The sequence below is a fragment of the Delphinapterus leucas genome, chromosome 9 (assembly GCF_059928025.1).
Source record: "Delphinapterus leucas isolate spDelLeu-1000000601 "Yukka" chromosome 9, BTC_Dleu_Yukka2, whole genome shotgun sequence".
NCBI classification, from domain to species: Eukaryota; Metazoa; Chordata; class Mammalia; order Artiodactyla; family Monodontidae; genus Delphinapterus; species Delphinapterus leucas.
The window spans coordinates 97,422,199-97,432,377 of record NC_143137.1 but is presented as its reverse complement, the minus strand read 5'-3'; the positions used below and the strand labels follow the sequence as shown (position 1 = coordinate 97,432,377).

Here is a 10,179-nt window from a genome sequence, read left to right as displayed (position 1 = left end):
CATATATATATACACACATACACACACAGAGTAGGGACCATGTTAACTTCACCCACGGCTGCGTAGAGCTCTGCCCGGGGTGGAGGAGGGAATGCAAGGAGGTCCTGATTTGCTGTTTCTACTGCAAACTGCAAAAGGGTCCTCCTAGACACCGATCCTCCTCCTAGGGCAAGTATCCGTTTTCTACAGCGTCCAGGAAAGTCCGCTCACGCGGTGGTCTCGCCACTTCCCACTGCTGATCCACACGCCCTTTGTAAGAGCCTTGAAAGTGTAATTCCAAATTCAATCCTGGACCACTGGCGTCCTCTGTTGGTCACCTAGGGAAGGGGTGCGCAGACACAGTTGAAAAGATCCGCACGGAGCCGGCCCACCAGATTCTCCGAGACCTCCCGGCGCAATTGTGCTCTCGGACTTCCCCCCCTAGTGCAAAGTGTTTACATTGCACAGATGAGTGAGAATTCCAAAGTCTCCACTTCAACGCACCGCAGGAAACTTAGTACAGGAATACAAAGTGACCTGAAAAAATGATAGTGAAAATCACCAATTTTAAGGACTTAGGTTATTAATCACGCTTCAGCAGTGCTGGCTTTATTGTTTTTTATATTCTTTTGTTAGGTTATTAATCGCGCTTCAGCAGTGCTGGCTTTATTGTTTTTTATATTCTTTTGTTGTGAATGTAAGCTCTATTTGAAAACAATGCCTAAAACAAGAACAGGCGTCATGTCAAATCTCTGACAAGCCTTGCTAAGGACCCATTCGCCGCAGGCCCACTTTGCTAACCAAGTACTTGCGTACAGACAGCAAGTGTGAGCCCTCACCTCTTTGAGAAGTTACGTGGAAAGGACGAAAACCACGTGCGCACCTGCAGACGCGCATTTGTGGGGGGAAGGTAGGTGCTAATGATAAAACCCCGAGTCCTTGGCTCCCCGAGACCCCGATGCGAATCGGGTATCCTCATTCAGAAATTCATCCCCCGACCCAAGGAATTAAATTTTGCAAAGCTTTGCCAAGTACACACGGTGAAGAGCTGCGCTCACCAGTTTCCCTGACACCATCTCGCCACAGAGCGACCTCAACCTGGGGCACAGAGGGAGAAGGGCGGCTGCAACGGGGTGGCCAAGGTCGGGGGCGCTGGGGTGGCCTGGGGCGCCGGAGATGCCTGGGTGGCCGAAGCGCTTGGGTGGCCGGAGGCACCTGGGACGGCGGGGTGGTGGTGCTGCCGAGTTCCCGGGGACCGAGGGGTTCCGGGGTGGGGGGGGTGGGGGGGCGCCGGGCATGAGCGAGCGAAGCAGGTGCGCGGACGGCCGCGCGCTACGCGCCCCCGCACTCGGCCAGGCCGTACAGGGCGAGGCGCGGGCCCGGGGATCCGCGTCCGCGCCGGCCCGCCCCCGCCCCCCTCCCCGCAGACGGCACGCCGTTCCGGGGCGTGTCCTCGGCCACCCGGCTTCTATATAGTGGCTGGCGCACCCAGGCCGCCCAGATGCTAGCGCGGCAGCTCCGCACTGAGGATTGGACCCTTCCTCCACGCTCCCACATCCTCGCGCCGCTCGCTGTCGCCCCGTCCCCGCGTCCCCCGGCCAGACCAGCATCGGGTCCCCGCGGCGGGTGCCATGCTGAGGGCGCGCCCCGCGCTCTGGACTGCGGCTCTGACCGCGCTGGCATTTCTCCACGGGCCGCCAGCGGCACGGGCCGGCGCGGGCGCTGCGGGCACCGGCCCAGTGGTGCGCTGCGAGCCGTGCGACGCGCGTGCCCTGGCCCAGTGCGCGCCGCCTCCCCCTGCGCCCCCGTGCGCCGAGCTTGTGCGCGAGCCGGGCTGTGGCTGCTGCCTGACGTGCGCGCTGCGCGAGGGTCAGCCTTGCGGCGTCTACACCGAGCGCTGCGGCTCCGGCCTCCGCTGCCAGCCGCCGCCCGGCGAGCCGCGCCCGCTACAAGCGCTGCTGGACGGCCGCGGGATCTGCGCCAACGCCAGCGCCGCCGGCCGCCTGCGCGCCTACCTGCTGCCCGCAACGCCCGCGCCAGGTGAGCAACCCACGCCAGGTGCGCCGCCGAAGCGCGCCCCTCGGCCAAGGCCAAAGGTGGTACCTCTGTGGAGACTTCGCTGCTGTTCCCACCCCAAGGGTTGTAAGTGGGGAAGCTGAAGCCCCGCGAGGCGAGGACGCTCGCCTGGGAGACCCTCCGCAACCGGCCCTATACTCGCTCCGTTCTTTGAGTGCAGAGTTCTTGTAAATTGTAAAGCGCTTTCGGCGAAAATGGGTTATAGATTTCCTGGGCAGGGAGGGAGCGGATGCAGAGGTTAACGGTCAATGGAGAGATCCTGGACGGAGGAGATTCTCAAGCCATTCATGCAGGCGCCGCGCCGAAACGTGGGCGTGTACTGTGCGGTCCAATTCCGTACCGCGACTTCTGTTTCCCACGAACGAAGAGCGAGCGTGTCCATGCCGAGGATGCTTGCGGGGCCGGGGGCGCAGGGAATGGGCCAGGGCGGATTTGGACGGGGAAGGTGGGCAGGCACGTTGAGGGAAATGGTAGCTGGCTTTAAAAATACTGAATTACACAGACTTACGGTTTGCAAAGCAGTTTCAGGCCCGGGGGTGTCCCAGATGCAGCGAGGTGGGAACCGGGTCGGACAACCTGACGTTCAGAAAGAAATGACTCTGGAGTTGGCAGGTGTTCCTCTAAATTTCAAGCACGCTTAGCCAGCCTCACTCAGGTATGTGAATGAACTTACCGCGTCGCTGAAGGCTAGGAGATAAAGCCCTCACCTCCAGCCACCAGCTGGACAGGCCACCGTGGGCTAGCCCCCATCTGGGGCTAGAAGGATGGAAATCCCCTTATAATTTCCTTACCTGCAGATTTCCACTCCCAGGTGAGGCTATTTCCTTTCAGGCCTCGTGGAAAGGTAAAATTACAACTGCCTGAAACATACACTGGCTCCAGTAGACTGGTTAGAATTGCTGGATGCATTTGTCTCTCAGAAGTTTTTATAGATGTTGTAACTTTGGGCTAGACTTCAATGGGAATTAAGATTACTGTCGTAGTAGCTCCATAGTATAGGTTGATGGTGTTTATTATAAAATTACGGAAAGATCTAAGTGACTTCTAAAATCCACTTGGGGGGGTACATTTAAATAACAGTCAAAAGTTTAAGAAAATTATCTGTGGCTTAAATGGAACGGTTTTCTTTTCCTCTCTCAGCAGGCATTAGAAAGAAACCAAGGAAGTTTAAGAAATTACTCAGAGTTCTTGGAAAAGAAATGCAAATATATTCATTTACATATCCTTAGCATCCCCTTTGCCCCAGTACTTCCGTGGAAAAAATAAATAAATAAAACTAAGATGAAAGGAAATTGAAACCAAATTCTACCAATTAAAAACTTACTCTGTCGGTTGCTGCGCTGGATAAATTTGTGCTTCCCCAAACACCAGACCCCTTGGGAACTTTGCAACTTCTCCTCCTCATGGAACTGTTTCTTTTCCCGGGTGATCGAAACCCAGAGAGAAGGAGGACTTCCCCAAACACCCCTGTGAGCGCACCTGCCCGAGATGCCTCCAGGAGAGAGCAGGGCTTCTGCAACAGAAGCAGAGTATCTTTCAGCCCTTCTCAACCCTCCAGAAGCACTCTCCAAGCCAGAGCTAGACATTTGCTCCTCAGAGCCTAGAGCCAGAGGCCTTGGCAGGCTTCCAGGCAGGTGAGCAGGCTGCCACCTTGATGGGCCAGTTCTCGGGAGGGTAGAGAACAGGTCAACTGGAGCAGTGCGCTTGGCACCCCAGGTGTAGTAGATGCGGGATCAGATAGCGAACTGAGCCCCACCTGGGAGGGGGAGGCATCAGGACTCTGCTCGTCAGTGAAGCCATCCTATGACAGTTACCTGGCTGCATAGAACCAGGCAAGAGGAAGGGGCTCCCCACTGGCCCTTCTCCCTTAGCCGGCCCAAGTTCATCCTGGAAAAGGAACAGAGAGCATTCTCCTTCCATATCAGCTGCAATTTAGCCAGTATACTTCAAATCCCAGTGACGCTGTGGACATTCCAATATCAATAGCAAGTATGTCTTCATTAGTTTGATTACAATCAGAGATGTGCAGAAGTAGCTTCCTTTTCAGAGTGAAGCTCTTTGGCACAAAGGATTGTTAAGCCTTGTTTGGTGATGTCCTTATCCCATTTGTTCCTATGCAGACAAGGAAAGAAGGACTCACCCAGGATAGTGCCCCAGGATCCGCAGGGTCTGTGCAGCTCTTGTGGGTGTTCCAGACCCTGCACGGACAGTGAGAGATGTGACAGCGAGACCTATGAAACACTACCAGACATGCCTCATGAGTCCAGGGGCCTGAGGCAAAGGCGCTTTGTGGAGAATTCAGTTTCCCCATCTGAGCCCTTTGCCTGGTGGCACTTAGGACGGGCTGGAATCAGAATCCCTGGGGTTTGCTGACTCCCAGGTTTCTGCCATCGCCCCAGCGCTTCTGATTCAGCAGGGCCGGGTGGGGCAGAGGATGTGCTTGTCCACAAGTCCACACGGGGGAGGCCTGCACTGGGGCATCCCTGAGGGATTTCTGAGTGGGCCTCGGAGCCTTCCCTGGCTCGGGTCTGCCCCCTCCTGGTGGAGGATGAGAGGTACTTGAAAGCTGAGAGCATGAAAAGCATTTTTTTTCAGCAGCACCTACTTTGTAATAGCACGTGTCAGATTTCATTTTTAAGAGATGCCTTCTTGAGACCAAGGGAGTACCACTCACCACTAGTATTACGGAATAATACTTTATCAAGGTGTTTTTCTAAACTTGGAATTGTTGAATCACATTTCCATTTGGTTCGGACTTGGTCAAAATGGTAAGATTCCGTCGTTAAATGTCAATGACCCTCAAGTCTGTGTCTCCCTTGTGTCTTTCAAGGAAATGGCAGTGAGTCAGAGGAAGGCCACAGCGTGGGGAGCACAGAGAACCAGGCCCTGACCAGCACGCACAGGGTGCCCGACTCCAAATTCCACCCCGTCCACACCAAGATGGACGTCATCAAGAAAGGACACGCCAAGGACAGCCAGCGCTACAAGGTCGACTATGAGTCTCAGAGCACAGACACGCAGAACTTCTCGTCCGAGTCCAAGCGTGAGACGGAATACGTGAGCGCTTTTCCTTTTGCTGTTGAGGGTGGGGCTGCCCGGCCTGGGCATCTGGAGATCACAGGGTTGCTCTTTACTCAAGAGCCCCGACAGTTATTTCGGTGGTCCTGCTGCTTGAGCGAGCAGCCAAGAGCCCATCCTTACAGAAGGGCTATTGACCCTCCCCTATGGCAGAGATCTCCTGAGAATCAGTGTACCGCTCTCCAGGCCCCTGCAGGGCAGAGAGGTGTTCTCACAGGAGCTGTTCACGTGGCCTCTGAGTGTCCTGGCCTCTGTGGGTCCCTGTCCCAGTTCTGTGCCTCGCTCTGTGGAGTCAGAAGAGAGACAGGGAGCCCTGGTTGGCAGCTGCGTGGGAACGGTGACAGCTAAGTCGGGCAGAGACGCTCAGGGGCACATGGCCGGTTCCCTGGGCGTTACAGGGTTTTGTCAGACAGGGAGTTCCCAGGTAACCTGAGTTTTCTCCCCAGGGGCCCTGCCGCCGGGAAATGGAGGACACGCTGAACCATCTCAAGTTCCTGAACATGCTCAGCCCCAGGGGCATCCACATTCCCAACTGCGACAAGAAGGGCTTCTACAAGAAAAAGCAGGTGAGCACGGTCCGCGCAGCTCCTTTCTCTCCCACCATCCGCTTACGCGGAGGAGAGACCAGCCCTCCACCCAAGTGCTCTGGCTGCCGCCGTTGCTTGCGGTCCCTGCCACATCCAAGACCTCTGAGGGGCTTCCCCTAAATCCCTAAATCCTGGTATCTTCCCGCCGTCCGCTTCTGCCTCCCGACCCACAGAGCAACGCGAGGCCTCCCTGGAGCCTTTTACTAGCCATAGAGGGACCCAGACACGTTAGCACTGCACCGTGGAGGGATGTTTTTATTAACTATTGTAGAGAATTTCCAAGAAGCCTGACGTGAGGTGCTGTGGCAGGAGGCTTACCCTGAGGTCCCATGTTGGTCCCTTCCACACCCGTGCCTTCCTGGTGGTGACCAGCTATAAAGGATCAGATACATTGTTATTTTAAGGCATACTGAGTGTACCTCTGTAGATTTCAGATCACTCTATGGGAGCATCTCAATGGACTTTCTAACTGGATGACTCCTACCTCAGCACACAGGGCCATGTTCAGAGTGTTGGTGGGAGTGGCCTCGATTAGAGGGCCCCATCCTGTTCAGTGGCCACTGGTCTCTTTGCCTTTTCATATATCTCTATCAGTACTTATTCAGCAAACTCACCCTGAGAAGGTACCATATACACAGCTTGGGGTGTGCTCTGAAAGACCCAAATGTGACAAGCACAGGGCAGATGGGACATTATCATTCCCCCCATTCAGCAGGTAGACCTGTAGGACCAACAGGGGCCAATGTCCACCCCAGCGAGACCCTGAGGGACACAAAACCACCAGGACCCCTGCTTTCTTGGGGCACTCATACCTGCCCAACATGCCCCCAGACACACGCTGTGCACACAAGGCCTTGATCAGTTGTGCTTCCACAGCATAGCAGAGGCCGTGCTGGGAAACCATCCTGGGTGCTGACCACCTGCCCCCGTCATCAGGACCCCCTTGGCGGGGCCTCCCCGGGACTCACTGGATCATTTGTGCTTTGCCCACAGTGCCGCCCTTCCAAAGGCAGGAAGCGGGGCTTCTGCTGGTGCGTGGATAAGTACGGGCAGCCCCTCCCGGGCTTCGACGTGAAGGGGAAAGGGGACGTGCACTGCTACAGCATGGAGAGCAAGTAGACTGCGGCCACGTAAGCCCTGGGCACTGGTGGGATCCGAGGGGGCGCAGGACCCAGCCTGGTGGGAGGGGCATCTATAGATCCCAGGGGCTGGCGACCCAGAAGCGGCACTGGCCTGGAGGACAGACCCACACGAGACAGAGCCCTCAACCCGCCCAAACCAGAGCAGGAAAGAGGGTCTGTGACCAGCTTGTCTTAGAGATACTTAGCCTCATTTTTTTTTAACTTTTTATTTTACATTAGTGTATAGTTGATTACCAATGTTGTGTTAGTTTCAGGTGTGCAACAGAGTGATTCAGTTAAACATATACATGTATCTGTTCTTTTTCAAATTCTTTTCCCAGTTAGGTTGTTACATAATATTGAGCAGAGGTCCCCGTGCTCTACAGTAGGTCCTTGTTGGTTATCCATTTTAAATATAGCAGTGCCTCATTTTTAAAGAACTTAGAACACTTAAACATTCATACACAACGTAAGATTTCCAAAGTTAAGCTTTTCCCCCGTGAGCCTGATGGTTCATTTATCTTCACATGTAAACTGTTTTCATCCAGAAGAACTTGTTAAAGGAATGTGTTTCTAAAAGACGTGGCTTTTTCTTCCCAGTAAAATACATTATGGCTATTCTGGGAGTCTATGATTAATAGCATGTTAATAAAGTTTATTTAAATCTAACGTGAAAATGAAATTTCAAACCATCACGTGGAAGAATGAAATCATATTTTAAAATCTTTTTTCATACATGAGAGAGCTATTGGGGGGAAGAAGGTAAACATATTTCATCGTCTCAAGACAAATTTAAGTAAACAGAAGAAGCTGTCATTTTTAGTGATAAGTTCTGTCGCCTTGCAAGTTGGAGAAAATAATTATAATTTTAGGGTGATTACGTTAGTGAACACCGTGGGCGTCTCGTGATGCTCCCTGCTTTGTTAAAAAGTGTGGAATGAGCCTCCACCCTGCCAACTGCCTGGGTATCATGCCTGTGATCCCAGCGTGGGCACCGAGCCCTTTTGATTTGGGGGGAGTTATTTCAATACCTTCCTTTTTCTTTCTGTTTTAGTTCATGTGGAGCTCAAATATGCCTTATTTTGCACAAAAGACTGCCAAGGACATGATCAGCAGCTGGCTACAGCCTCGATTTCAATTTCTTTTTGTGGTGAATTGATTTTTTTTTTTTTTTAAACCAAAGTTTAGAAAGAGATGTTTGAAATGCCTAGTTTTCTTCCAAATGGTGAACTTGGCATCTTTCCACTTTCCAGTAGTCAGTGAAACGCAGTTTGATTCTTCTTGTTGCTTCCTATAAAAATACCTGTAAGCTCAAGCACGGCGTGGCCGTAGCTCACACCACCCTGGAACCCGCCCCACGTGTTTGCCGACGCAGCCAACCCTCCACTTCATGCCTTAGCGACAGTGTTGCTTATGTAGACGCGCGCTTCGTCCCCACATGTAAGATGAGACAAGGCCTCATCGAGAAGAGGAACGCCCTGCCCTCTGATGCCTGCACATCACGACGCACCCACCTGGAGCTACGTCTTTGAAGCAAGGGCCGGGGTCCCTGGACCAAGAAGATATTTTGTATCTTCAAGGGACCTGCACTGCTTGGAAACTAGTGGAGAGAATAAGGTGGAATCTTGCACAAAAAAATAATAATAATGACCAAGAATGTTCTAGGGAACTCTGGGAACCTACAAAGGTGGGGATTTCTGACCCTTCTTTGTCAGGCAGCTTCCTGAAGACACAGGCTTTGCTGAGGCCCCATGGGGCAGGGGGGCAGGGTGACAGCCAGGGGCATCACAGATAATAGCCTGGTTCTCCAATGACTGCAGAAAATAGCATTTTCCCACTCAACAATTCAAGAGCAAGTGTATTCTTGAGGATAAGCTCCTTAAAGACAAAAGAGGTTTATTTTCATCTCTCCCCTTTTGTCCTCCTTGGCACAATGTAAAAAATAATGATTCTATCTAACCTGGAAGACGAATGGCTTGTTGGGGAGCCGGTCAAGGACACTGGGAGAACACAGAGAATCCCCCTTGCTTTGCTGCACTTGGACTTCCTTCTTTTCTTTCTAAGTCACACGTACACGCAGAGAGAATACCCTCTTCATGACTGTTCAGTGTATACGTCATCGTCCAGATATGATAGCACCTATACTAGATAATCCTAGACGAATTGTAAGCAATGCTAGAGAATATAAACACGGCCACGACGGAGGGAGGGGGCTCGTGCACAGGGCGCAGCCGCTCTCCCGGAGGCCACCCTCCAGGCCTGGCAGGAGAGTGAGGAGGGGCCCTCGGCCGCCCCACTGCAGCCTCTGGTTGGATGCACGCTGCACACAGCCCTCCTGGAGAACACAAAGGGATCTCAAGATGTTCTGCCTACCTATTAGCTTTCCTTTATTTTTTTAATTAAGTTTTTGAGAAAAAAAAAGGTATTTTTGAAAAGTTTGTCTTGCAATGTATTTATAAATAGTAAATAAAGTTTTTACCATAAAGAAATCCCCTTCCCCTTGTTAGTGACCGGTTCCGGGTTTTGTGTTACGAAATAACCCAGAGAGCAGTGATGTTCCGACTATAGTCGGAACTTTCCCTGCTTCCATCTCTGGCAAGAGAACCCAAGGAGCCAGCCTGTGGCCTTGCTGGCGCCCGTCACGTCTGCAGTAAGCCTCCAGTTCTGGACGGTCCTCCCAGGTTCACCAGCCCCAAGTACCATGAGTCCTCAGCCACCACCCCCCAAGGGCACAAAGAAATGAGTGATCTGGGCTCCCCACTCACCAGGGCCAAGGCCATGCTGTTGCTATGGCAACCCCTTACCAGGGTTCAGCTAGCAAATAAATGCACTGGAAAATTACCAATCGTGGGTACTGAAACGGGGCTTACATGGGTGTCATGAAACGGGGCTTCAGTGATAAGGCAACCTGTCCAAGGCCATTTTCTTATGTGTTCAAAAGTCCTTGAACCAACCGTTCCTCTCCAGAAACGTATCCTAAAGGCACACTAGGGGATGTGCCCAGAGAGCACGAGGATATTAAACTGAAATGCATCCATAGAAAGGAATATTATGCCACCACTAAAATGTGTTTGGTGGTAATAATACAGAAGGATGCTCATGGTGGGATAAAGAGCAAAATGCAATTATACTGCGTACACACACATACACATACACACATATACATACACACACACACACACACACGTATACATACACACACGTACACACACACATACACATACACACATAAAACCGAACGGAAGGGCACCATAACGGTAACCCGGTTACACTGTGAATGTAGATAACGTCCTTATTTTATGTCTAAATAGTTACAGTTTCAACAACTTCCGTAGTGA

At 52.4% G+C, this 10,179-nt stretch overlaps 1 protein-coding gene across 1 annotated transcript; it reads left to right on the top strand.

Annotated features, from left to right (window-relative positions):
- Nucleotides 1-1,466: 1,466 nt before the first annotated feature.
- On the top strand, nt 1,467-9,330 carry IGFBP3 (insulin like growth factor binding protein 3). Its single transcript, XM_022593238.2, has 5 exons — nt 1,467-2,019; nt 4,886-5,112; nt 5,580-5,699; nt 6,714-6,850; nt 7,896-9,330. The coding sequence occupies exons 1-4, from the start codon at nt 1,611-1,613 to the stop codon at nt 6,837-6,839; spliced, it is 882 nt and encodes a 293-aa protein (XP_022448946.1). The 5' UTR covers nt 1,467-1,610; the 3' UTR covers nt 6,840-6,850; nt 7,896-9,330.
- The last annotated feature ends 849 nt before the right edge of the window (nt 9,331-10,179 follow it).

Coding starts and splice junctions, on each gene's coding strand:
- IGFBP3 (XM_022593238.2), top strand. CDS start 1,611: ATGCTGAGGGCGCGCCCCGCGCTCTGGACTGCGGCTCTGACCGCGCTG. Junction 2,020..4,885: donor GCCCGCAACGCCCGCGCCAG/GTGAGCAACCCA, acceptor GTGTCTTTCAAG/GAAATGGCAGTGAGTCAGAG. Junction 5,113..5,579: donor CCAAGCGTGAGACGGAATAC/GTGAGCGCTTTT, acceptor TTTTCTCCCCAG/GGGCCCTGCCGCCGGGAAAT.